The 27803-nt window shown below is 41.0% G+C and overlaps 2 protein-coding genes across 5 annotated transcripts in view; one reads left to right on the top strand and one right to left on the bottom strand.

The window, feature by feature from the left end:
* Positions 1 to 5079, top strand: part of VASH2 (vasohibin 2) — a 59186-nt gene extending 54107 nt beyond the window's left edge. Inside the window, exon 9 of the mRNA XM_054982049.1 lies at positions 2653 to 5079. Coding sequence (XP_054838024.1) covers positions 2653 to 2725 — 73 coding nt within the window. The 3' untranslated portion in view covers positions 2726 to 5079. The remainder of the gene's footprint in view (positions 1 to 2652) is intronic.
* A 3868-nt stretch (positions 5080 to 8947) lies between these two features.
* Positions 8948 to 27082, bottom strand: ANGEL2 (angel homolog 2). Of its 4 annotated transcripts, none has more exons than XM_054988780.1 (9): positions 26933 to 27082; positions 19130 to 19545; positions 17371 to 17630; positions 16975 to 17044; positions 14963 to 15384; positions 14045 to 14171; positions 13294 to 13357; positions 11833 to 11996; positions 8948 to 9209 (listed from the first exon to the last, which is right to left on the bottom strand). In XM_054988780.1, the coding sequence occupies exons 2-9, from the start codon at positions 19536 to 19538 to the stop codon at positions 9058 to 9060; spliced, it is 1668 nt and encodes a 555-aa protein (XP_054844755.1). In that variant the 5' UTR covers positions 19539 to 19545; positions 26933 to 27082; the 3' UTR covers positions 8948 to 9057. The 4 variants fall into 4 exon arrangements, with proteins under 4 accessions (XP_054844755.1, XP_054844765.1, XP_054844774.1 ...); XM_054988790.1 differs by having other exon boundaries at positions 17371 to 17627; XM_054988799.1 differs by lacking the exon at positions 26933 to 27082 and having other exon boundaries at positions 17371 to 17627; positions 19380 to 19499.
* Between the last annotated feature and the right edge of the window lie 721 nt (positions 27083 to 27803).

The following is a 27803-nucleotide window of genomic DNA, read 5'->3' as shown; positions in this document are numbered from 1 at the left end:
CTAAAATATATTCAAAGTAAATATTTATTATACAGTATACACAATAATAAAATTAAAAACAAAAGGCCTGGATGTCAGGGTACATAGGAAAGCTTTAGATAAGCGATAACATTCTCCAAATACAGTTGATAAACTTGTCAAATGACCAACACAAGACCATACGCATTTCAACCCAAGAGCTTCCTCAGTGGTTAATAGTACAAACTTTTGCAATAAACAAACCCACATATCCAGAAACCAATACGTATCCATCCAGAATGTATCCATTCTCTGGTGTGATGTAAATTATTATAGCAGGTCATGGATCCCTTCACATGGCAACTTCACTCACACCGAGGTCTTCATTGGTGTTATATTCTGATAATAAGTTTCCAATATATCTGGATGTGTGTATCATTAATCTGTAATTGAGATCAAATGGTGTGGGTTTGTTTATTGCAAAAGTGTGTATTATTGACCACAGGTAGGCCTTTGGGCCTGTCATTAGTCTTGCAAACAGGAAGTAACATCAGCCCACAGCTGCAACTGTCTGGGAAAAGTCATTTAACAAAATTGGTTACCTTCCCATTTGATACTATCAGAAGTTTTGCGAATCATGCGTTGTGAGTCCAATAATAAAGTATGTTTCAGCTTACAGTGGTTTTCTTCCAATCTAACATGGAAAGGATGTTTAGGATTTGTTTTTTCCTGTAATTGTAATTTGGCTGGCAGTCTTTAATGTACACTCCCCTCCAGCACTTAATAGATGAACAATACAGATACTCCTGTGCTCTGGTAGCACCCCTGTTGTCCCCTCAAGAATTCAAGACCTGTGGATCAGCCCTTCACTACCACCTCATCATATGCCGCTGAAGGCTTTTCTTTGCTGCATTCATAAAACTATGTTGAATCTCACCATGGGTTTGGTTGTATATACTATGAACAGATGCAGGTCTTAAAAACACATGAATGTCATAACAAAGCTTGTCTTATGTTAGATAATTGAAATGTAGCTGAATGGTAGGATATAATTGACTATAGTAGCAAGGAAATACGATAATAGGGCAAGTGGGAGCTGAAGCTTGTTCTTTAACTGTGATATATTTATGCACTTTTCAGTTAGTGGCAATGACACATGGGAGGGGATTATGAAGAACTTTGGTCAAAAAATTGACAGACCTGTTGGGGAATAAGAGACTTGCTGGTAGGGTAGGGCTAGTCAGAGTAATCTGTAACCTATGCTTCTTCAAGCAGCAAAGATTTTTTAAAAAACAACAGCAACACAAATACCTGTGGGATGGCTGATTGTGGTTTGTTGATTTACTTTTGGTTTGCTTTTACTCTAATTTTATGCTTTGCTTTTCAAAGAATTTAGGGTGGTCAGCTCTGAATACACAATGGTAAATTCTAGGAGGTACATCAGAGTTGGCACATTGCTTGAAGCAAGAATCAGTAGTAGTTAATTTGTGAACCTTGGCAGTATGTTTGTGTTAAATGAATGGTTTAGCTATAAAGATGGCTTGCTGCTAGTTGAGATCAAGTCACCTCTCTGCAGAAGGAGACTAACAGCCATAGTTTGGTGTGGATCTTCCTTCTTTAGCCTGTCCAAATTGACTAAAAGAGAAACTTGTTCTTCAAGTTAAAATATCCCTTTTCTTTTTATCTGTTTTATTCTAACCTCTTCCTTTAAATTTTGTTATTAAGCAGCTTCGTTCTATACTTCTATACCTATACTTCTTTATTATCTATGAATGTTAAATTATTCCTTCAGAATCAATTGCCTGGGAGATTCAATCGCTGGGTTTGATCCTGCTGATCATTTCCGCGGATGCAAAGGAGGGTGATTTTCACCTATTCCCTCCATCCCACAGCAAACATTCTGTCCTCATGCTGTTCCTGGGGGTCCCCTGTCCTCCAGGAGCAGCATTTGAGGGACATTTTGGGCTTCACTGGGAGGAAGAAGGTGGAGAAGTCACACTCTGTTGACAGAAATCCTTCTGTCAGTGCAGATTTTGGAAGAATCCAAGATATTTATTGTATTCTAGTTTCTGGTTCAATTGCGTGTTCAAAGTTATGCTTGGTGTATATGCCTGTTATGCAGCAGCCAAGTAACAAATACTCTGGTTTCATGTGAACAGTCCATTAATATATGATCTTGGCAGGGAAGTAGTGGGCTGAAAAACATACTTTCACACAAATCCTTTGTTCCTTGGGCTTACAGGAAATGACTAGCCAACTGTTATTTCTGAAATCCCAATCTGAACGTAAAAGTGAAAGAGAAATAAAGTCTTCTATTCTAGATTTAGGATTCTATAGTCTGTCTCACCAATGCCAGAGTCCATTGGCCATCTTTGGATTAGTTCTTGAACTGCTTTCACGTGACCTGTTTCCCTTTATTTCATTCATTTAGTGGGAATGGCATGATGACACATGATAGGCCTCCTCTACTAATGCAGCCATGCAGATCTCAAGACCACAATGACTCTAGTGATTGTGTCATAGACACACCTTGGTACTTAATTACAGGCCCAAGTTGAGATAGTTTCTGCACCACAGTTTACTCTGCAAGAAACAATAGACATACAGCTTTAGTTTGGTGTTGGCAGTAGGTTAATTCTGAAGAAATGTATTTCGACTTTAATCTTTATGTTCCTTTCATCTTCCTGACTCCAGGCCTGCTGTGATGGATAAGAAGGTGGGTGACTTCTCTACACTGAATGAAGTAGGCTATCAGCTACGCATCTGACAGAACCAGAGGCGGACACGATGGCTTCCAGGGTGCTTCTTACTGCACTTTACCCTGTGATCTGTGGACCTGGGGGGAGGGGTGGGGGTTGCGACTATTGATGATGAGCAGAAGGATTTTATTTAAGACTTCACCTAGAAGTTAAGAATCCTAGAAGTTGATGGTGGTATTATTGTTATTATTTTTAAGTCCATGAAGTGGAATCAAGAAAAAGGGAAATTAAGAATTCTTATCACCTCTGATAATGTTATTAATCTCCATCCAGTTAAAAGGGGTGGTAATGTGGCGTGGCTTGGTTTTGTTTGGATTGAAACAATTGTTTCTATAATGGCTATTTTTCATTGGCTTAGAGCATTTTGTGATGTCTGTAGGATTTAGGAATGGAGATGATGAAAGTGTATTCCTTGATAGTGTTCAAAAGGTGCTGGGGGGCAGTAGGTTGCAAGTCAATGACACAGTAAGACAGGAGCTTCCTTTGTGAAAATTCCATTAGGGATGAATTGGATTTGCAAAAGTCCTGTTGGTGTCCGGGGTGTTCAACATGGGAGATGTAGCTAGCAGACTGGGTCCTGAGCCCAGTAATAATGTGACATTCAGCAATAAAAAAAGCAGCAGTCTAGAGGGTGTGAGAGTTTTTTTTCAAAGTATCAATATTACCTCAAGAATCTTTACAATAGATATGCAAAACTGACAGTATTTTAATTTTGTAACGGATTTGTACTGTGTTCCCAGCTTTTCTGATCGCACTGGCTGTATTGCACCCTCTCTGACCTACCCATTCCGCCTTATTCTTCTTATGTGCATGTGTATGAAGGAACTGAAAGTGTATTATATGCAAGTGTCTTCTTAAAAGCACTGAAGTCTTTATGTTAGGGATACAGCAAACTGTTAATTTTCCACCTAAAAAAAGAAATTGACAATGCTTTTCTTTTTTAGTGATTTTAAAAATAATTTATCACAGACTTTTAACCTTCACAGGCTAGTCTTTAAGCACAAGTGGAACAATCCAACGGCTCCAATGTGCATATGAGCTCTCCAGTTCACAGAGAGTTCTACACATGCAATGGCTGCCCCATTATCTTTTTGGAGTGTTCTGCCCATGCGGGGGGAATTCTCTGTTGTGCATTCTCTGATGTAGAAAAAATGGGGACCGCTACATGTGTATTGAATTTGATGTGCATGATGGAGCTTTGGATCATACCGAAGAAACCGATCGTTTTGTACAGATAAACATTGTAATAATAGTCAGATCATGTGTGTTGAACATTCTTAAAAATAATGTCAGAATCTGTGGGCTTCCCTTAAGAACGTACTTTTCTTCTTCTGTTTATATGCCTGTATTTTTTGAAATAATGTGTTCAAAAGCATTGATATTCCAAGGCGATGATGTCTTGTCATCTTATATTAAGATCAGACATCCTGCATGAATTGATGACTAACGTGTTTGGAGAAGTGGCCCTTTATACGGATTATGGTCAAATAAAAATAAATGAAGAGATTACTCCTTAGCCAAGGAAAGGTATCTGAGAGCACAGCAATAATATCTTGCTTTTGTACAAAGGATGTTCACTCTATAACTGGAGTAGTCTGCTTATTGGTAGTTTGGAGAATAGCAGGCCACCAGATTCCTGTAGCTTGATGCTGATGTAACACAATGGATCCCTTAAACACGATGAACAGCTGCCCTTTTGCATGCATCTCTACCCTTCTCCTTTTCCTCACTGGACCAATTTCCAACGCCCCTCCCGTTCTGATATTCGCCATCATTTTGTATACATGTGCACTGCTGCAAATCATTGGAATTGCAAGCAAAGTTCCCTCAGAAACATTGACTGAAAATCCACTTCATAATTTCAGCCCTGGTTTACAAGAGAACCATGACTTCAATTGGTGCACAGGTAATATGAAGCCATGGCTAGCTGTGCAAGTAAAGGGAGTGGTGCAATTGCTCCTGCTCTCCGAGGTACAGTTAAGAAAGCAGTGTTACATCTACTCTGAACCTCTTATTTAGAGTAATAGTCAGGTCTGCTGCAGTCTCCTCCAGCATAGTGTACAAAGCTGAGGCCCAGCAGAAGGGAAGACGAGGGAGGGGCTCAGTTGACTCCTGGTGCAAAGAAGAGGGTGATTCATGTCCTTGGTTAGGGCGTGTAATTGCATTCCATCAAAACCCAACTTCTTATTGGAAAGCTAAAGTGAGGATAATGTTTTTTAAAAGAAAAAGTAAGTGATGCATTCACTGAATGCTGACATGCATGTTTTCCCCTATCACAGTTGGTTAATCTTTGGTGAAATGCAAATAATATTTGGGATCATTAAAAAGTGAACCATAATATATGTCTCTAACAGAAATATTTGGGCACAATCCATGAAGAACTTCTTTTGCACTGGTTGTCTTGAAATGAATGGGAGTTGTGCAGGAAAATGTAATACTGCATTATGTCCTTTCCCAGAATTCCTTACATAGCCAATGAAACTTTTCTAAGATAGGTCGTTTATTTTATATCCTGGCATTATGTTTTCCTTATGTATAAGCAAATCCTGTTCTGTTACTTGTAATTTTTTACATCTTAAAAAACTGATTTCAATTACCAGGTTTCTATTTTGTCCCCAGTTTGTCAAAATACTGTTCTGTTCTAGTTAAGAAACATGCATGATTTTACTTTTCTCCTCATTTGTATGTTAATGTACAGCATGGAAGATTAATAAAATATCTTGGGAGGCTTTTTTAATATCCATTTTGTGTTTTTTTTAAAAAAGAAATTGCTGCGATTAATATTTGTTATGGAAAGCTAATTGGCCCCAACCCAGTGGTGGGTGTGCACATTACACAGAGCTGCAGAGCTCTCTTTAAACAGCAGTCATGTGCTGGTTAACAGTTGTTTGGTAAGAAGAGAAGGGGGGTTTAATCGACCTCAACAGCTGTTGAGCATGAGCACTACTTTTTAAAGAGGGCTCTGTGCATACAAGACCAACAGCAAGCAACTGCCGTCACAGCATCCGTCTACAGACATGGTTCCTCATCCAGCTAGTGGTACATATACAAAAGCCTTTTTCCAGGCATGTTATTGCTCCCGGAATTGGGGCACTTGTCTGTATCTTGGTTCTGCAAAAAGCTTAACAGTCTTAAAACACCACTGTACTCTCCTTAGTTCTACGAAATACATTCTCTTTCACCTATACTTCTGATTATCACACTATTGTGGAAGCTGCTCAGTTTGGATGAATTAAGTCTGCAACCAGATGTGGCAGGAAGTGCATGGCTGCTGCTGCGAACTGCAGCCCTGCGTCTCCTCCTACTCTACTAATACAAAATACTAATACATGGTATCACTAGTTGGTGAGTTCCTTCACCCCACCAGGCAGTATTCATTAAACTTGAACTTCTCAGTTCACACCTCCATCTTGATGTACTAAATGCTACTTGGGGTGGGAGAGAGGCAAAGGAGACACAATGCTGTTGGTTTTACCAGCAGACTTGCACCTCCCATTGTATTTAGCTATAGAATCATACAGTCAGAAGGGACCACTAGGATAATCTAGTCCAACCTCCTATATATACTACGGAGAAAAAACACTTTGAAACTTGTAGATCAATATATAGTTGAAATGCATCTTTAAAATGCAAGTGGCACAAACAGAAATGAGGATGTTTTCTGAGGCAGATTGATAACCACCAGCTAAAACCAATTAAGGAGTTTATTCATGTCATCCATCTGTTTGTGATATTAATCATAAAAAGACAAGAATTAGGGAAAGGTGTGTGAGGTGGTGATGGTGCGGAAGTCCTGAAGACTGGCAGGGTGAGACCAGATGGCCTGATGAAATTAGGAAACCTGACAAAATTTGTTCCACACAGAGAATGGAGTATAGCAGAAGCAGTGCCAGGAGAAAGTAACAGAAGAGCCCTTTCCTCTTGAGAGAGAATGGTTTCCCTCTTTGTTCTAGGAAAACCCATATGTTTACCTAAGTAGGAACCAAATAAATGTAGGCTCTTCTGACTGACCAGTGGCCATATAAAGGCTGCCTTGGATTCTGAAGCTGCCAGGCTTGAATCAGACTTTCAACATCCAGAGCCATACAACGTGGCATCTTTTCTGTAGCCCAAAGGACTGAGAAGCTATTACAGATAGACTTGCCAGCAATACACATTTTGGAGTGGGGAGACCCTGGACCACCACGTTCAGCTACCCCTTCAAGGGTACCCTCCCATAAAAGCAGTTGCTGAACATAACCCTATGCTATGTGGGATAAAAATCACTGTAGACATCAACATAGTCAGTATGGAGATAAGCCATGTGCCTCCACCCTCCAACAGCTAGATCAAATTGGTTGTTGGTGAAATGAGACAAGCCTACAATCACGCTTTGTTTACAACTCCATGTCTGCTTATTATTGTCACACCATTTTCCTCAGTGGTTAAAAACCCATTAATCTGAGGAAGCTATTCCGAAATGGTCAAACATTCTCTTTGGTGTACTGGATCTGAAATAGCTCCTCCCCATGTCAGGGTCAGTGCTCCCGTGTTTCATTTCTCTTTTACGCACAACTGATGATGAGTAGATTTCCAACCAATCAAATATGTGTATCGTTTGGGATGGGCTAAAAATATTTGAGATACCAAAATGCAGCTTTGAAAGGACAGGGCAGTTTGCACTTAAAAAAAAATAATGGTATCGAAGTTCTCCACCAAGAACAGTTGGATTTTATAACCTAAAGGATGATCTGAACCTGCATGCAATCTGTATTCCTCAACCAGCCAATATTTCTAATCCCCCCTACTATGGCTGTCAGATTTTCTGCTGCTAGAGCCCATGCCTTCTCAGATGTGACACAAACCCCCGTTAAATGAACAGAAGCAATGCCAGGATATGGTACCTCTAGGTAAAACCCATCTATATGGTGCTTCACTGTAGACTGTGCTCTTTGTAACTAAGAACAAGTTGTAACCAAGGGTGCTGCTTGTTTTGTGTGTTGTATCAAGTCATTAGCAGGAACAGGTTTTTTTAAGTATAACTATATTTAGACAGTTTAACTTACATTTTTTTCCATCTGTTCATCTACAAAAATGCAGGGTGTGGGGTATGTTATTTTAAGCAACTTCCACATATGAAGGTGGTTTCAGGAATACCTTATTACTTGCTCAAATACAGTTAATTAGCAGATCTTAGCTCTTCTTAAAGAAATACTCTTATCTGATTGACAAAAAAATGTAGGACTCTTAATGTAATCTACATGTGCCCATGGTACCCACCAAATGTTTTCATAAAGTGGGTGGGGCTAGGTAGGGCTGTTGGTTAGCAGAGCTTCTCATTGGCCACTGAGATCTGATTGGATGTGCAGATTAAAATAACATTGCACAGCCAATCTTATTCCCTGCACTTGGACTTCCTCTGGGTGTGTGGCTCCACCTTCTGCAGCAGCCATTTTGTGGTTGGTTCCACCTCCTGCTGCAGCCATTTTGTGGTTGCACCCACCACTCTGAGTCAGAATTCCATAGGATTAAAAAAAAAGTTGGGGACCCTGCTCTATTCATTGACTTCCAAGAACCTAAGTAGCTGAAGGAGGAGCTCTGGCTCAGTGGCAGAGTGAACAACATGGTCAGGATCAGACAGTACTGGACCAGCATGAAACCTGATCCTTACAAAGTGACTCTGGCCAACTTTGTTTTTATCCCACCCTTCCTCCAAAGAACCCAGGGAAAGCATATATAGTTCCTCATTTTATCCCCTCAATAATTCTGTGAAAAAAGTTGGACTAAGAGACAGTGATTACCTTAAAGTTACCCAGTGAGCTTCAAGCCTCGTCTTTTCCAAGCTTTAGACAATTTGACTACTGTAACACACTGACTCTGTCTCCTTGGCAAAGTGCTCATAGTTTAATCCACCTCACTGGGCTACTGAGAGGATGAAGGGAAGCAGGGATATATTGCAACCCACACCTCTTGGAAGACTAGGAAAATAGATACATGGAAAGGTATTTTGAGCCCAATACAAACCTTACAAAATACTTTGGAAAACTCTACAGGAAGGACAGAGAAGGTTCCCCATTACACTACAAACTTATTTGTATTTTAAAAAGCACTTTATACCATTTCTGTGAAAAGCAGTGACATTTAAAAAAATACAGCACAATATTTTCCCATTATTAAAAATGTATAACTATGATTTACCTGAACAGCTCCAATAATTTACAAAAGCTTTAAAAAAACCACAAACACAAAACTATGAGTGAGACATACTATTCAGTTTTTTCTACCACTGTTGAATGAAGCAAAAGACCAAAACAGGGGGGGGGGGGGGAGAAAGGACAGAGACCAGTCAATTATTTGAGTATTATTCTTCCAGCCTGAACTTGGCAAGGAGAGGGAGATGGTCAGAGGAGCTGGTTTCATTAGGAAGTCCATTAACCAGCCACAGATCTTTCTCTGTTACAAGCGATAATCTACCTAAAAGCTTCAGGCCTCCATCAAAAATATGCTCAGCTTCTGTGGGAAAAAAGTACTTGGGTTATTATGAACAGTGTTACATAAATGCAAATACATCACAATTGAAACAAAACTCCTACCTGAATATACAGTATCATAGTGCTATTTTTTTTTAAATTAGCAGCTGATCATCGTTTCTAATCTGTTCAAGCTCTGCATTCTAGAAGACTAGAATGGATCTCAGGCATGTGCACATCTTCCAAGAGAAAGAGAAGGGGTATGCCTAAGTCCACTTCAGAGTCTATTGCCAAGGGTGAAAGCCGAACTGATTTAACATATTGCTGCTGAGTTTTATAATGCTGAAGCATTTACAGCATGAAACATGCTCATTATCCAATGGGTCCAGGTTCTCCATATTTTGCCTGCTCCAGTACCTTGGCACTGGCCACGCTCCACCATACTTCTGGGGTTTTTTCGGTTTTTTTTTTAAATCAGCAATTTAATATTGTTCCAAGGTTCCATCAGGTTCTCTGGATTTCCAGTTTTCATTTTAAAAAGTAACTCTCTAGCCCCTTTGGTTGCAGAAATAGCAGGGGTAAGGCAACTTTGGGTTCAAAAAAGGGCTAAATACTTAGAGTTTTTTTAAAAAAATATGAAAATTGGTAATTGGTGGGCAGGATGGGGAAAATCAGAAATTTCTTGCCTAGACAGCAGCCATGCAGGCTTTGCTATGATCTCTCCCAAAACTTTGCAGCCAAGCAGGTTTGAGAAAGAGGACAGAAAACCCCTCAATAAAAAACCTTGAGCTGCATAAATGGACTGCTATGGTGTGGGGAAAAAGCCTTCTTCTCAACAGCACAGAACCCAGGGCAAACAGCCTATGAAGAACAGGTCACACACTCTGTAGGACCAGAAAAATAGTCCCAAGCGCCTCTTGCTTCAGCGCGTGCGCGCATGCACACACACACCAAGAAGAATGTCTGTTTGAAGGAACTTGACATTCTGGCACCATCTGGTGAGTTTCGCTGGAATTGCTATCACCAGGCTAGTTTAAAAAAAAGAGTTTAACTTGTTCCTCTCATCTGGAACACATGAAATGCACATAAAAAAAGGGAACATTCAAGTTTCATAAAGCCATTTTTCAGGAAAAAGTTGCCAACTTTTTATTTCTGGTCATTGCTGGTTTGACCTTAACAGCAGGTTGACATGAAAAAGGCGATGCATATTGGAACAAAAAAAGTTTCAAATATCTGCTGATGGGGTCTCAACTGGTTGAGACTGAGAGGAAAAGGTAGTGGGGTTGGAGTTGAAAGTTTGATGGAAATGGTGACTCAGTGGGTGGCAGCAGTAAACTCTATGCTGGGGATTATTAGGAAAAGGATTGAAAATAAAGTGGCCCATATTGTAATACCTCTGTACAGAGCTATGGTGCGGCCTCATTTGAAATACTGTGTACAGTTCTAGAGGAGTTAGCCGTGTTAGTCTGTAGTAGCAAAATCAAAAAGAGTCCAGTAGCACCTTTAAGACTAACCAATTTTATTGTAGCATAAGCTTTCGAGAATCAAGTTCTCTTCATCAGATGCATGATCCGAACTGCATCTGATGAAGAGAACTTGATTCTCGAAAGCTTATGCTACAATAAAATTGGTTAGTCTTAAAGGTGCTACTGGACTCTTTTTGATTTTGTGTACAGTTCTGGTTGTCATATTTCAAAAAGCACATTGCAGAACTGGAAAAAACAGAAGGGGTTGCAGTACCTTTCTTATAAGGAAAAGCTGGAGAGACTTTTTCAGTTTAGACAAGAGATGACTAAGGGATAGATTTTATAGATATTTATACAGTTAAGCATGGGGTGGAGAAAATGGGGAGAGGGAGCTTTTTCTCCCTTTCTTATAATATTAGAACTCGGGGGCATCCAGAAGTTGATGAGCAATAGGTTCAGGACAGACAAAAGTAAATACAGATTCATGGAGGATAGGTCCGTCCAGGACAACTAAGTAGGTGAATGAAGGAAACTGCCATATTCAGAGACACCAATCCTCTGAATACCAGGGCTAGGAGGCAACATCAGGGAATGCCTTGGCCTTTGCGCCTTGCCTGTTGGCCCTTCAGGACAACTGGTGGGCCATTGCGTGAAAATGCTGGACTAAATGGACTACTGGTCTGATCCAGCAGGGCTCTCTTATAAGCTTAATGGAGGATGATGTTTATCTCCATGCCAGATCAAGCTACTATTAAAGACATGTGAACACACCAGGCTGTGTATTGTCCATGTGGCTAGTTGGCAACCTTAAAACCAAATTATCCAAGGAAGGGAGTCATCATGTAAAGGACAATGGATCTGAAGACATCTGTCAGAGAAAGATGCAGATGTAGAATTATCGGTACAAAGCTGCCGCTTGATGGACTAGGAATGTAGCCTTATTAAAAACTAGTGTCTTGGGTGCGGAAGTAGCTTTTTGTTCAGTCAGCAAGCATCAGACAGGAAAGGGCTAGTGTGTGAATCAACTTATCCTTTTCCCATTGTGCCTCATAATGGAATTAAAAAATCTGGTTGCCACCAACAGCTGAGTGTTTTATATATGGGTGCTTTGAAAGGGATATTAGCATACTGGATATTGGTTTCTATTTGGTAGATGAGGCGAGGATATAGTTCTCAGACAGTTGTACTAGATTTCATCACCTGGTTGCTGAGACATGTCATCTCTTGCTGCAGAATAGAAGATGTAATCCACAGTAACTGCTCCTCTTGAGTGGCAGGTTGTTACCTCTGGGACTCCACTATCAGACAAATAATGAGAGTAGGCCGAAGACAACTGAAAACTGTGGTGTAAATATGTAGGTAACCTAAGTGGGAAAAACATTTTAGAGGCATTAGTGTCTGATGCTAAAGAGAATTACAGGAGAGGTCATGTTAACACAGGTTGATACAGGCTCAGTTGTTCCTCCACATCAGAAAAAAAGTAATGGGTTACTAGAAAAACAAGCAAAAGGATTCTTATTGTGGTTTCCCTTGACTGCTCCTTCAGTTCCTTTGCTTCTCCACATATTTATCTCAGGAAACAGATTCTGTGTCTCAAATTTTAACACAAAACAGAAATACTGGAATATGAGGAACAATGTAATGTACAAACTTTTGTATGACAAAATTATCAAAATGTGTACCTGTTATTAAGGTTTCATGGTAGTAGAGACAATTTAAAAATAGCTATGGTGGAAAGTTCCACAGCCTACTTGAATCAATAGTACCCAGGTGATCTTGGATCCAAAAGTCCACTCCAGAAAAGTTTCTGTCCTCAAAACCCAGCTATGATGAAGAGTTCCTCAACTATGAGGATTTCTTAATTTCAGCTGGTGAACAGGGGAGATGAGTTCCTCCATGACTTAGGCTGGCATCATTACCTCCAAGTTTCTGGGGATACTTAAGGAAGGCACTCACAGTGGGCCTCCTTATCTCAGATGTGGTATGTCTGGGAAACTCTCTTAGGCCATAGCTGACCTCCCTAAGTGCTCTATTCAAAACGAGAACAGAATGTACTTAGGTAAGTAGGCTGTGCGTGTGTGAAGGCAACAGCTTTCTCCACTGTTTGCCTTCAGCTACTGGCACTTAGAGGTATATGCCCCTGAACACTGAATTTCCAATTAGCCATCAGTCCTGTCTTTTCTGGTTTTGATCTGTGCTAGCAGAAGGCGCTTGGCTGGTGCGGCCAGGGGTTGGCTGTGCCACATCCCATGCTGCTCCTGGGGATCCCAACCTTCAGGAAAAGCTTTTTTGCAGCACATAAGGAGGAAAGATCTGTTGCACAAGCAGAGGGCTGCTCACAACTCTTCAACTTCCATCCTCATGATCCCCCCCTTATCTTTTAAAGCCATTCATTAAGAAGTGCTTTGCATGTTCTCTCACCTTCAGTAAAGCAACTCTAGACTGGCTTAACAAATCCTCTTTTCATGTGAAAGAGTTATATTAGATAACACCAAATGTGCTACCTATGTTTCTACAAGCCAAAGTTAAGATACATTTAATTATAAAGAGAACATGTAGCCTCCTCATTTAAACAAGCCTAATGCAACATAAACACACAGGAAGAATTGCTTGACTGTCAGCTTGCCTGCAGACTTCAATCACCCACATTCCAAAATATACCTTTGTGCTACTATCATAATCTCCTCTGAAGCCTCCAATGTGGTTTCTTTAGTCTCTTCTCTCTCTGGAAAATGGAGAAACCAAACTGAGCCAATGTCCAAAGGAACAAAATCATTAAAAGACAAGACTGAAAGCACACATGCAGACAAAATTTAAACATTATAAAAGTTATTTTCCGTTTTCTTGAAATGTTTATTGTATGCAGATTATCCCTACAAAGTATTGTTTGAACAGTAACCATACATGTAAAAAAATTTTTTAGAAGTCATTGCTCCAACAAGTGTTGGTCACTACTAGCCCCTAAACATAAGAGTTGACAGCATGACTATAAAGGGAAGGGCTATATAGTTTACTGCCAATAAATGGCAGTCCTGATGTCTTTTTAAAAGATGTTTGGAGCTCTCTGTTTTGAGCTAAGCAGACATGCCCTGGGGGTCATGGTGGAGAACTTTCCAATTCATTTCTTATTTTTCCTTCTTCAAGAATATGGATAGCAGCTCCACAAGAAAACACACTGAGTGCTATGGCTGTGGCTTATTCACATGCCCAGAGCTGATATGCCATTGAATGGAAGGAAATAAGAATCTCTGTTGGCTACAGTTAATTTACAGTTAAGGACCCTGTTACTATCTAAGAAAACTCAGGCCACTGATATGTTTGTGTGTCTTCGGCTCGGAATCTTACTTGGTAAATATTTCGGGGCTGTGAATGGTATTTTCAGAGGACACTGTTTATTTGTACAGGAAATTACCTCTTTCTTTTTCTCGTTGCTTCTGTTGTTCCTCATACATGCAGTCCTGAGAGATGCCAAGGCTTTGAGGCCAAATGGGAATTGAGAGTATCCTTTTGCCCTTATGAGACTGTTCCTGTCCAGATACCTTAAACAAATAACAACCACCAAGACATGCATATGTTTCCAGAAGGGGTTCAACATTCACTGCTGCCTTATCTTAAACCTAGACTACTTTGCTGAGCTCCAGTCACTCAAGTTGGAGAGATTGTTTTGGAGCTCTTCACAGCCAGTTTGGGATATCATCATCGTAAATAAACAGGGGTAACCTGCCACTTGGCAATCTTACATATCATCCATGGATCCAGATCACTTGTGAATGTTAAACTGCCCTTTTCCAATTCAGATCCTTCAGGGACCAAAGTCACCCAGAAAGCATCATATCTGGGTGGGGATTTGAACCAAGGTGTCTCTGGCCCTAAGCTCAACATTCTATCCATTACATCAATGGTTTCCAAACTTTCTGTTTTGGGGAAGAATTTTTATATCATCTTGTCTACTGTGGAACTCTTGACCATCTGCCACAGATTGGAGGCCATGTTCTAAAACACACAAAGCATTCCTAGAACACACCAAGCACCATACATCAGCTGCATATTGAAAATTAACAGAGGTGGACAACAGACTTATCGGGGAGCTTGTCTGTCATTACTGATCTTCTCATTGAAGAATCAGCAGTAAGATTCCAAGGGAACTCAGGGTTCCCTGGAACACAGCTACTGAACTGCATCCCTCTGGCTTTGGAGTTTGGACTAAATAACACATTTCAGCATGAAATTTCAGCTCAAGGAAGCTTCATAATATTAGTAACAGGATGAGAGGCACCTGGTTCAAAAATTGTGCAGTCAACCAGCCAACCCTTAACAAACTGATACCTACTTTCCCTATAGGCAGTCCTTCATAGTTCAGTTTTCCTTCTCTTAAGAAATTGTACAGTGGAGAGTGAGGGACAGAGTTAAAGTCACCACAGAGGACAAGGGGACAGAAACGTCCATCTTCTTGAATGGCTAGGTTGGTAATTTCGGCCAGCAGCATTGCTAGCTGGGTTAACTTAATGTCCCCTCGTCTTGGGTTGTATAGCAGATGCGTGTTGGCCACACATATAGCTGCAGTGGCCTTACAGTGAAACCGAGGCTGCAGGAGCACAACCAACCCCACGTTATCTCGGTCCAACAGAGGGATATTGCGGCGGAAGAATTCCACTGGGTTTGAAGAGAGCAGGCTAAACTTGGAGGTCTTGAAGCAAATAGCACAGCCATCAGGTTTCCTTCCTGTCCTCATCTTGTATTCGCAGTGGTAGCCTGTATAAGAGGATTTCAAGATTCAGTCTGACTGATTTCAAGGACTGCTGAGCCTCTCAACTGGCATCATTGATTGCCTGGGCCAACGGTTGCTGTGACTTCCAAAGAGGATTCACAAAATGCCTTGCAATTCCCAGATGTGTTTAAAAAGTTAAACAGTTCTCTTTTAAAGAAAAAAAAAGTTGTCAATAAGAATGCTGTCCATGACTTCTACTTAATTTGCAACAGAATCAGGTATCATATTAAAACTGTTATTTTCTGCCAAGTATGACATGTGCTGCACTTGAACTTCTGGGAAAGTGAATAATGACTTCAGTCTAAACTCCTGTGCTTCCAAAGCCACCTCTCCTTGACCCCAGGCCCTGTAAGAATACCACCTGGTATTTCATGTATACAGAACATATTTATCTGGCTCTTGAGGAGACCAGAGCACTTTATTTATAAGACTCCTACTTAAGGAGGGAAAAAAGGAGAGAGAGAAAAGGCCCAAGTGGCTGAGTGGAGAAGCAAAGAATGGATATGAGCCATCAGAATATTATGAAAATTCTGGCACTGAATTTTAATCAGAAGTTTTAAAAGGAAAAACCAGAATTTACACAGCATTGACAGGTCATAAATATTCTCCACCATCTAACTGGGATGTTGGATAGATTGAGGTCCTTCAAATAACTTACCTGAGCTTCAGTTTTCAAGGTATGATTCAAAATGGCAGACGTGCAAGAGAATAAAGACCAGCCACAAGCTGCCACGACAGGATATTTTGGCTAACACCTTCCCATACACACTAATATCTGACACCCTCTCAAACAAAGAAGATCCAAATCTACTTGAGCTTCCCAGTTAAGGCTGGATGGCAAGCCGGTCCTTTAGCCATTGAGACAATTGTAAGACATCTAATTACAAGCAGTAATGCAAAGGAAAGGTATTCAAACTAAGAACTTCTAAGTGACGAGAACCATCACCGTGACAGGCTGTTGGCTACTTCATGCCCTGGGTGGCTTGGAAGGGGAAACTTCTGTGCTGCTCAGCAAATAGAAACAAACTATACCGAGAACACAAGAATAGCCTTGCTAGATCAGACCAAAGGTCCATTTAGTCCAGTATGTTATCTTCCATAGTGGCCAACAAATGCCTCTGGGAAGCTCAATAGCAGGTCAGCTGCTGCTCTCCAGCAACGGGCACTCAGGAGCCTCCAAGCATGGAGTTTCCATTTAGCCATCACAACTATAGTCACTGTTGACAGACTTTCCATCCATGAATTTGTCTAGTGCCTTTTAAACTGAAACATGTACGCACTATTAACATCAGACACAAGGCCCCCTTTTTGACACTCCGACACACCCCACACAAAAACATAGCAAAGCGACCCTTAGGTTAGTTCTGATTTGGCACCATTCTCAGATAAACTTTTCATACCCAGCTTGAAGTAAAGGAAACTTGTGCCACAGTATACTTGTTGATACTTTAGGATATTTTTTTCCCCCCTCTTGGAATTTGAGCTCATTTAGGCACCTTAAAATAATCTTCCTCAATTATACTCTAACTACAATTGACTTATAATAAGTAACATGTTTAAAAGATATGTTATACCCAAGGCTTCCAAACTGGGCTTGATTTCTGCTCCATAATGGTCTTCTTGGACCTCTTGCAAACAAAGTACCTGAGGAGGAAAAATACACCTATCAACCATATAGGAGCATTTCTAAGACCCACAGTTTTCAGTGAGTGAGAACTACTGACATTTAGCATGGGCTCATTTCCATGTCCTACTAACAGACTGCGGACTCTTTGCTATTATAGAAAGAGTGATGATACAACATGTATGGTCAAAAATGTGTATATCACTCACTGTTAACACTATACTATGTACACCTAAAAATATCCTAAGTGAAACAGAGCTGCAACTGCTTACAATCTGTATCAGAGACACCCTGCTAGGCATAAATTGCTTTCTTAGTGAAAGCTGTGGGGCAGCTTTCCACTTACATCTGCATCCAGCTGTTTGATGTCTGAGAGAATGTTGGGAAACCGATAGTTCCAAGATAGTATTTGGTGTCTGCAGTGTTTATACAGGTGGGAGTTGTCTTCTAACAGATCCTGGGAAAGGATGTTGTATGACATCACAGTAAAATCAAACTTTTCCTGCAGGTCTTTATTATCCTGGCTGATCTGCTTATCTTCTTCAAGGATCTTCATTTTTTTACTCTGCTGGCAAAAATATTCCCAGGATCTTTTGATCACATCTGCTGAAACAATAATCGGAAAGAAAAAAATATGTTGGCATTAATACTATTGACCTGAGAATTTACATTCTGTTCAGATAATTATTTTCTCTAACTGAGAGTGCAGTAAGAAAACGTAAAGCATGAATGACCTGTATAAAAATGCTGAAAACAAAAAAGGACCCTAAACAATGAATATGAAAACACCACACATATTTTAACAATCTACCATTCTGCATAAATAACCAACAATACTCTTGATACTTATAAGGCCTTATTCACAAAGCGAGGGTAACCAACTAAAGGTATAGGCATCTAGAATTCTGCAGTGCTTCTGTCTCTCCCCCATGCCGTTCTGCCAGTTGCTCCTTCTACCCAAGACAGACCTGCACTGGGGGTTACAGCTATTTGTGTATTGTTATGTCCACTAGCGTAACACTCCTGGATCCAACTTGCCCAAAATGTTAGCCACCACCGAGTTTAGTGTGTGTGCTTGACTCAACAGAATTCACTAAAGACCAGTGGTACTCTCTCTGTGGTATGCAGACCACATTTACAATTACCATCAGCCAAAAGAGCCACATCTATCTTTATGCCTGGCATGAGGCCAGGTGCATTCAGTAAGGCTTATGTGTTCTTCTGATGGCAGCTGTTTCAAGGTGGCTACCACCTACCAATCACAAGATTCAATGGGCAAGGGCCTTGCTCACTTTGCTGAAACATTGGAGAAGTGCCACATTGGGGAATGATGCTCAGAACAGCCACACAGGGCTCCTGAACCACTACTATCACTGCCATAGACAGTGAAGTCAGAGAAATGTATTTGTATCCTATCTTCCTCAAAGTAGTTTGAGTGGGTGTGCATATTATCTCCCATTTTGTTTTCACTATAATTCTGTGAAGGAGGTTAGGCTGAGAAACAGGGAGAGCCAGAAGATCACAAAACGCCTTGGGTTCCACTATTCCTTATATTATCTACTTTTAAGGCTCAATGAGAAAGGAAAGTTATGAATGGAAGAAATAAATAAATAAATAAGCCATGAAATTAGCTCTGTATCTACAACTATGGTTGCCAGGTTACTACCTGGCATCCTCGAGAGCTTCAGATGTAGAGCAAGTGGTGGAACCAACACCATGTGATGTGTCGACATCACTTACAAGTGAAAATGCAGATGTGACATCAGAGCAACAGTTAACGCTCTAAACTGCTCCCAAAACTCTATGGTAAAACTGGTTTAAAAAGGTTAAAAAACCCACTTGGTAGAACAGTTTTCACTGGGAAGTGATGTGGATGCATTGTGTGACATTTTCACTTCCCCACAGTCCTCTAGCTGGCTGAAATGTACGTGTAGGTGGGAGGGTCCTTTTGCCAGGAGGTTGTCTCCCTCAGTGGGTAAATGGTAAGCCTATTACAGCTCTGTACTGGCTGTACTACTCATCACACTGGTTCCTTATACCCTGGTGGGTAACACAGACTTTAATATTATGCAGAATTTACTGAGACAGTAAAACTGTCACATTACCTCTTGGTTTTGGAAGGCTTTCTTCTTCATGTTGAGGTTCATTAGAAAGCAGTGAAGTTTCATTTGGAAAAGTGGTACTCAGTTGCTCATCAGGACTGCAGCTAATGTCCCTGTCCTCACTATATCTCCTTCGTTTTGAAGTTGGCTCATCTCCTTCAGATTTCATGTTAGCAGGACTGAGATGAATGGAACACTTTTGTATGTGATTGTGAGGCTGTCTGTTCCAGAACAAAGAAAGTTTCCAGCTTACCAGGGACTCTTGAGAGTTCAAGTGTGAGCACCAAGCCCAAGAACAGTACTCAGTCCACTTCCAGCACTTATATGTCTGACCATTCTGGAAGAGTCTTTGAGCCAGATTCCAATGGGCAGCCCAATCTCTGCCCAGCCTCTGTAAAGGACGGGACAGCATGGGATACCTAGAAACAAAGAAACATCAGTAAAGCTTCTTGCTTGTGAGATCACAAAATGTATAGTATAGTCTTTCTGCATGGACCCAACACCTTCATAATGAAGCAACTTTGAACATCACACACCAGCAGTCTCATTTGTAGTTTGTTAGCAGTAATTTGTGTAAGAAACTTACACATCTTGTATTTTTGCCTACAATCTGCACACTACTTCTATACTCCAATGCTATAAACAACCATCACCAGCTAAATACAGAAGAGACCAAACAGCCAAATGATGATGTTTGCATAAGCAATAGTTGAAGCCACTTTGAAAAAGGAGGCCTTTTAAAGTTCTTTTTACAGATGTGGGAGACACTGCAGAACAGCATGATTTGAAACAGATATTTAAAGAGAACAGTTGGATATTTATCCAAACTAAAGACAGTGTGCATTGTAGCGCGCGTCGCTCTGTAGGCCATTCGCCTTGGCCATGGCAGCCTGGGCCCACTGTGTTTCTGCAGGAGACAGCTTTGACTTTTTTTCCATAGGAAACAATGGAGTAGCTGGGGGCACCTTCTTTGGGGGCCCACAGAATTGGCCCCCAGGGTCCAATTTTGCCAAAATTGGAGGGGAGGAGTGTCTTTAGAGGTCAGACAGGAGTAGGTTTCCTGCCAATTTGGTGAAGTGTACTTGAAAAATGATGTCCCCCACCCCAGCTCCCAGGATTGATTTTCCCAAAGGGAATAATGGCAAAATTTTACCGAATTTCTCCTATATAGCTGAACCGAATTAGAGAATCGGTTTGTTATTCCCAGAATTCTTAATCTTTGGGACCCCAGAATACAGAATCTGGATTTCCCTCAAATTTTTTGGTGCACACCTCTAGACTGTCAGGACTTTTGAGTGGGTTTGAATGACAGGCATCTTTTAAGTGGGGGAGTGAGGAATTTGGAGATTATTTTATTTTGATTTTAACTGTAAATGTTTTAAATCTATTATTGTAAGCCTTCTTGAACCACAAGGAAATAAATATTCTAGAATACTAGCTTCTAATTAAAAAGCTGTTAATACTGATGCATATACAGATTTACAATATAATGACATTCAACAGTACTGCAGACAATGAAGCAAAAAAGCTGCCCAATTTCCTTGATTCCAATTCACATTATTTCCAAGTCTATATACCGCATGGTGACTTGCCTGCCAGATACAAAGACTGCGGACTTCACATATTGTTTAGATAGGCTGCTAGCTAGTGTGGAGGAAGAGTCAGCAGTAGAGATGGGAACAAACTGAAATATGAACCAAAGTTTGTGATGAACCAGACCAGTTCGTAGTTTGCGAACTGGTGGTTCGTCAGAGCCCATTTCTGACGAGCCGTGGTCCCTAAAAGAGGTGTGTACTATCTTTCCCCCTTACCAAAACCAGGCAGCTGAATTCCAGATAGAGGGAAATAAGGGTAGCAACTAAAGGAAAGAATGTTGTAATACCCGGTGACTTCAACTACCCTCACACTGACTGAACATAAATGCGTCATTGATAAATGACTGTGCACTAGAATAGTTGGTTACAGAGGCAAGTAGAGATGTAGCAACTCTGGACTTGATTCTGAGTGGGGCTCAAGATCTGGTACAAGATGTAAATGTTGCACCAACTGGGAACCGTGACCATAATACTATTAAGTTCAGCATTCAAGTCAACATAAATTTGCCCCCAAAGGCTAGAACAATCACCTTTGATTTCAAAAGCAGGAACTTTGCTAAAATGAAGGCATTAGTCAAAAGAAAGATAAAATGGAGAATTAAGAGAGTCAAGTTCCTCCAGGATGTCTGGAAACTTTTTAAAACTACACTGATTGAGGCTTAGGTAGAACAACAACAACAACACCATTCAATTTATATACTACCCTTCAGGACAACTTAATGCCACACTCAGAGCAGTTTACAAAGTTTGTTATTATTATCCTCATGACAATCACCCAAGGTCACCCAGCTTTCTTCAAGTGGAGGAGTGAGGAACCAAACCCAGTTGTCCAAATTAAAAATCTAAGTTGACAATAAGGCAACCAAAAAGAGAATTTGAAGAGTGGATAGCCAAAAAAACCAATAAGCATTGATTCAGAAGCAGGAAACCTGCTAGGTAGGTGACCGGGCCTTTGGATGACAAAGGAATAAAATGATTGCTTAAGGAAGACGGGAAGAGAGCAGAGAAACTGAATACATTTTCTGTATCTATTTTCACTGTGGAAAATGTGGGGCACGTGTCCACATTACAGCCACTGTTTGGGGGAAGCGTGTCTGAACAACGGAGTCAAACTGAGGAAATGAAGTTCTAGGATTACTGAGCAGACTGAAATCTTGTAAGTCTACAGGCCCAGATGGCATAAACCCAAAGGTTCTTAAAGAATTCTAGTATGAAATTGTTGATCTACTAACAATCATATGTAACCTGCCATTAAAACTGGCCTCTCTGCTGGATGATCAGAAAATAGCAAATGTCACTTCAGTTTTTAAAAATGGGTCCAGAAGGGATCCAGGAAATTACAGGCCAGTTAGCCTAACATTGGTTCTAGGTAAATTCACGGAAACTGGTATTAAAGAGACAATTGTTAAACATGTATTGTCGAAGGCTTTCACGGCCGGAGAACGATGGTTGTTGTGGGTTTTCCGGGCTGTATTGCCGTGGTCTTGGCATTGTAGTTCCTGACGTTTCGCCAGCAGCTGTGGCTGGCATCTTCAGAGGTGTAGCACCAAAAGACAGAGATCTCTCAGTGTCACAGTGTGGAAAAGATGTTGGCAGGTCATTTATATCTACTCAGGAGGGGTGGGGTTGAGCTGAGTCATCCTGTAAGAGTTTCCCAGGGTGTGGAATGCTAATGGCGGGAGGCTTCACTGTATCCTGAGGAGGTTCCTTTGCATATGGATTGGTACTTGATGTGCTAATCTTCTCTGCAGGGCTATTGTCGGGGATAGAATGTTTTGTTAGCCTGGTGTTTTTCAGAACTGGAAACCATGCTCTGTTCATTCTTAAGGTTTCTTCTTTCCTGTTGAAGTTTTGCTTATGCTTGTGAATTTCAATGGCTTCCCTGTGCAGTCTGACAAAGTAGTTGGAAGTGTTGTCCAGTATTTTGGTGTCCTGGAATAGGATACTGTGCCCTGTTTGCGTTAGGCTATGTTCAGCCACTGCTGATTTTTCAGGTTGTCCAAGTCTGCAGTGTCTTTCATGTTCTTTTATTCTTGTCTGTACCAATCCATATGCAAAGGAACCTCCTCAGGATACAGTGAAGCCTCCCGCCATTAGCATTCCACACCCTGGGAAACTCTTACAGGATGACTCAGCTCAACCCCACCCCTCCTGAGTAGATACAAATGACCTACATCTTTTCCACACTGTGACACTGAGAGATCTCTGTCTTTTGGTGCTACACCTCTGAAGATGCCAGCCACAGCTGCTGGCGAAACGTCAGGAACTACAATGCCAAGACCACGGCAATACAGCCCGGAAAACCCACAACAACCATCAATTGTTAAACACACTGAGTAACATGCTGAGGAAAAATAAACATAGCTTCTGCAAAGGGAAGTCCTGCCTCACCAGCTTCTTGGAGTTCTTTGAGCAGTTTAACAAGCATGTGGACAAGAGCAATCTGGTAGGTACTTTTTATTTAGACTTCCATAAGGCTTTAGACAAATTTCTTCATCAAAGACTCTACAGTAAACTTAGCAATAATGAGATAAGAGGTCTGGTCCTCTCATTGATGAAAAGTTGGTTAAATGAGTTCCTATAAGGAAGGGAAGCGAGCAGTGGGGTCCCCAAAAGCTCAGTGTTGGGACCAGAGCAATTTAATTCATCCATAAATTTGAAATTGGAACGAGGCAGTTAAATGTTTAATAACTGATAGTTAATGTTAAATAATTTTTCAGTTTTAAACCAACCAGATTATATAGCTTATTCCAACGGTGAGGTGGAATAAGGAGGAATTTTTTTTTGAGCATGAATATGTAATATAACTGGAAATTGCATTTTAAAAGTTATGTTTATTGCATTTGATAATCCTTGTAATGAGCATCTTAAATTTTCTTTAAAGTTTCCGTCCCCTTTTCTCCCTTCTTTCTGTACTTTTTTTTTTAAAATAAAAAATTACATATATATAAAAAACAAAATTGAGACCATGCAGTGTAGTAGCCCAGTTTGCAGATACCACCAAATTATTCAGGATGGTAAAAACAAAGAGAGATTGTGAAACGTGCCACCTGGGAATGCGCCACCTGGGAGCATGCCCCAGGTGGCGTGTTCCCCCATCTTTTCCCCTGCTGGCCAAGTAAGTGGGGGCAGGGGGTGGAGGGTGGGAGTGGGGGATCCTGCTGCAGAGTGCAGGAGCACTGCCAGGAGGGCCCTGGAACGCTCCTGCACTTTACAGCGGACCAATTTAGGCCCCAAATGGGCCTGATTCAGCCCCAAACGGGTCAAAATCAGCCAGCTGCAGTGTGTGGGAGCACTCCCAGAGGTGGCACGAGGCCCTGCGTGATGATGTCACTCCCAGATCTGACATCATTGCACGGCCCCAGGAGCACGCATGAGCAAAAAATAAGTGTCAGGCCTCCAGCCTCCCACCCAGATGGTGAGGGGACCTGGCAACCCTAGCCTCTATGCCATTTGCCATCTATGGCAACTGGTTCACGACTATGTGAAGCAGGATAATGACAACAGTGTGCTTCTGGACAGATTAGTGCCACACTCAGAATGGTGAACAAAGCCAGTGTTGTTATTATCCCCACAATTCAGCTGAGGAGCTGGGGCTGAAAGGCTTACTCAAGGCCACCTACTGAGCTCATGGCCATAGTGGGATTTGAATTTAACTGCTATGCAACAGGACCACTGGTCCTTCTTAAGTACTATGAATTTTCAAGGGTTGCTTCGACTTTCTCATCCTTTCAAAATATACTTTTAAAATATTCTGTAGTTATAAATTAGGTGGTTAAATTTGATTCAATACCTGAACTACAACAGAAGTTTACAACAATAAGGATGTATCTAAAGTTAGCTGCAAAAGTAAAATGCTCATGGAAGAAAACAGTTTTATTCAATTATAGTCTGTGTATCAGGAAGAAGTAGTAACAGAGCTGGAAAAGTGTCTTGAATTCCCAGATGATCATATCAATCTTTTAGGAGTTCAGGCTCTTGTGTGCCAGGTATTTTAACTATGTACAAGCTAATAACTTGCATTTGCAAGTTAAGTCTGAGTGAATTCTGTAGGGCTTACACCTAAGTAAGTGAGCACAGAATTAAGTCATGTAAGAGAGATACTTTCCTATATTATACCTCAACCTTCTTACACCTAAGGAAGACAACTTACTAAAAAGACGTCAGAAATAACATTTTGAATTTCTGAAGATTATTTCACAAGATTTATTTATTATAGATACTTATAACCCATCAATGACCTGCTGGGGGTACATTAGTATAACTTGAGATAACTGCTCATATGCTGTGAGAAATTAAATGGACACATCTGCCTTGAGGAGCCATGGCTCAGTCACAGAGCATCTGCTTTACACACAGAAGGTCCCAAGTTCAATTCCTGGGAAAGAATAAGTGGAAAGGATCAGGTAATAGTTGATGTTAAAGGCCTCAAGTTAAGACCCTGGAGAGCAGCTGCCAGTCTGACTAGACAGTACTGATCTTGATGGACTGATGGGCTGATTCAGTGTAAGGCAGCTTCATGAGTTCATGTACCTGATTCTGGGCATGTGTCTTTTCAATTAGGCTTTCTGGAGGACAGACAATTCTGGTGTGTCTCTGCATTAAGCGTGACCAAATACAAGGAGTGATGCAGACAATCAGTTCAAAATTATCCACCTGCAGAGGTAGTCACCTGTCCCATCTCTACAGGAGTCACTGCTTAGATCTCATGCCTTCCAATCACATACAGACTCTGCAGGTGATCTCTGGGAACACGGTAACCTATAGGGCTCCTCTGGGTATACTGAAACTGCTAACCAAACCAAAGATTCCCCTGGAGGTTTAGAATAAAGTCATATGAATCTTATAGTTTTTATATACTTTTTTGTAATTTAAAGTGCAAAAGTGCTATTAGTATTCAATAAATATACATATATATACAAAATACAACAGACTTCAGCTCCACATTCATATACCTAATAATCAAACCATCCTATTTCATAGATCAATAATTAGTTATAGATTATAGAAATGCTATATATATATATATATATATATATATATATATATATATATATATATATATATATATATATATAAAAAAATATATATATACATAAAGAACAGTCCAACTGGTGAATAATCCTGAAATGAAACTGGTAAATATCCGTTGTTTAACTTAAGTCTCTCATGTATTTTGAAGGTCCTTGCTGCTCATGTAAGCTGTTAATTGAAGTGACTTCTACGGTCTACAGCAAGATGGAAGGAGAGGACCAGAGCCAACCACTACGTTTATGAGCCAATGGGTTTTGCCAGCATATTTTCAAATCTCACTCCCGTTTCGTATCCAACTTCTTCATAGGCTTCAATTTATAATAAATTGGCTGTAATAAAGATTTTAAAATTATACATGGGGATAAACAGCCTGTCTGAGCAGGCTGTTGCAAGATTTACTGACACAGTGTACATGCAGTGCCTTGAACACTGAACATACTATTCATGTGAAGTATTTTTTAGGCTTGAAAATTTGTATTTTTCTGTGCAAACTGACCTTCTGATCTCAATCAAAAGCAGAGGGACTCCATGAGGCACAGCCTGGACTATAAAACCCAAAGGATAAATGCAATGCTTACATTTTTCTTTTTACTTATGAGTGAAACAGTGACCAAACCTTTCACTACATCAATGTCAAAATTTGGTAGGTCCTCCAGGCACTAGATTAAATTTCTTCTTGTATCATTTGCTGACACGTTAAACATAAACCCCTTTTAAGCGCAACAATGAAATACATTTCCTGTATTAACTTTTTTTTAAAAAGGGCCTGGGAAACATTTGTTTGCTCTCTTCGTAAAGAACCCAAGCCCTCCTTTCTTCAGAAGGAGCGAACTTATTTCTAACTCGAGAGGTTGCATCAAAGAAGTAAAATACGTACAGACGAATTCTTAAATACGCTCATTCAGAACCAAGTTCCATTGGATTTAGCGGGTAACAAAACGTAAGAGGAGCGATGCCGGATTAGACCATGAAGATCCCTGTTAAACAACCAGTTCCAGGAACCAGCGAATTGCCTCTGGGAGCCCCACAAGTAGGACACGGAGACAAAAACAACCCGGTAGAGAAGTGTCTCTTTCACTTTCTTTTACTTGAGAGGCAAATTCTGGTGGAGCCGTACCTCCCCCCCCCCCGCCCGGGGGGACCAACGAGCCTTCCCAGCCGAGCCCACTTTCTTTACCTCCAAATGTGGCCACTCCTGACAGGTTCTTTGCTCCCCACACCGACTCCCCAGAGGGGTCATCTCAGGGGGTCGCCGGCTTCTTCACCACATCCGCTCAGGACCCAGCTTTCCCTCCATACACCCAAAGCGAGCGGTAGCAGGCGATGACTCCTCCCGCCCAACACAGCTCGTCTCTTCCTCATACACGCTTCCTTCCGTGGCTACCGCACGGGCGAACGGGACTTGTAGTTTTGTTTTTGCCACAGCCCGTTACAAGCAGTAAGGCTCCAAAACAACCTTAGAACAGGAGCCATGTTTGTTAAGGGCACTTTACGACAAAGGTAGCCACCACCATTTTGTTGTAAGGTTGAGGGGTTGAATCGAAAACTCTACTCACTTGTACCTTCTGAGAATTAACACTTTACGCACCTGATAAAGCGGGCTTTAGTCTAGGAAAGCTTCTGCCACAATAAACCTAACAACAAGGGAGGCACAAGAATTGTTGCCGCTACAAGTGAAGTCTGGTGAATCTTATTTTCACGAAGATGATCATTTTAGGTCGAGTTGAAAACTGTAACCAGGGTGGTGGGGAAATAGCGCTGCGCCCAAGGATTTTGGGACTTCGCACATATACACTAGGAGTTATTGCTGTAATCTGATAGTTCTCGGCTTTGGCATCTCACTTTAGAGGAAGTTTCTGGTCCTCAACAGAAAACAGATAGCAGGAAATGCTAGTGCTCATAGCATCTGCTCGGCATCTTCAGTTAAAAGGGTCAAGTCAGGTGAATGACCTGTGGAGACCACTGCCAGTGAGAGCAGACATACTGACCTTGATAAATCAATAGTATCACTCTAAGGTAGCGCCATATGGTCAAGACAGATATTTGCA

This window comes from Eublepharis macularius, chromosome 1 (assembly GCF_028583425.1).
Source record: "Eublepharis macularius isolate TG4126 chromosome 1, MPM_Emac_v1.0, whole genome shotgun sequence".
Classification (NCBI taxonomy): domain Eukaryota; kingdom Metazoa; phylum Chordata; class Lepidosauria; order Squamata; family Eublepharidae; genus Eublepharis; species Eublepharis macularius.
Note: the sequence above shows the minus strand (reverse complement) of the source record. Positions and strands in the feature narration are given on the sequence as shown.

What these genes read in the sequence shown, in the direction of transcription:
- ANGEL2 (XM_054988780.1), bottom strand. Translation starts at nt 19,538, where the DNA reads ATGCTGTCCCGTCCTTTACAGAGGCTGGGCAGAGATTGGGCTGCCCAT. An exon ending in TCAAACAGCTGGATGCAGAT is followed by an intron (nt 17,045 to 17,370) that starts GTAAGTGGAAAG and finishes TTTCCTCCTCAG; the next exon opens with GTACTTTGTTTGCAAGAGGT. An exon ending in GCAACGAGAAAAAGAAAGAG is followed by an intron (nt 13,358 to 14,044) that starts GTAATTTCCTGT and finishes TCCATTTTCCAG; the next exon opens with AGAGAGAAGAGACTAAAGAA.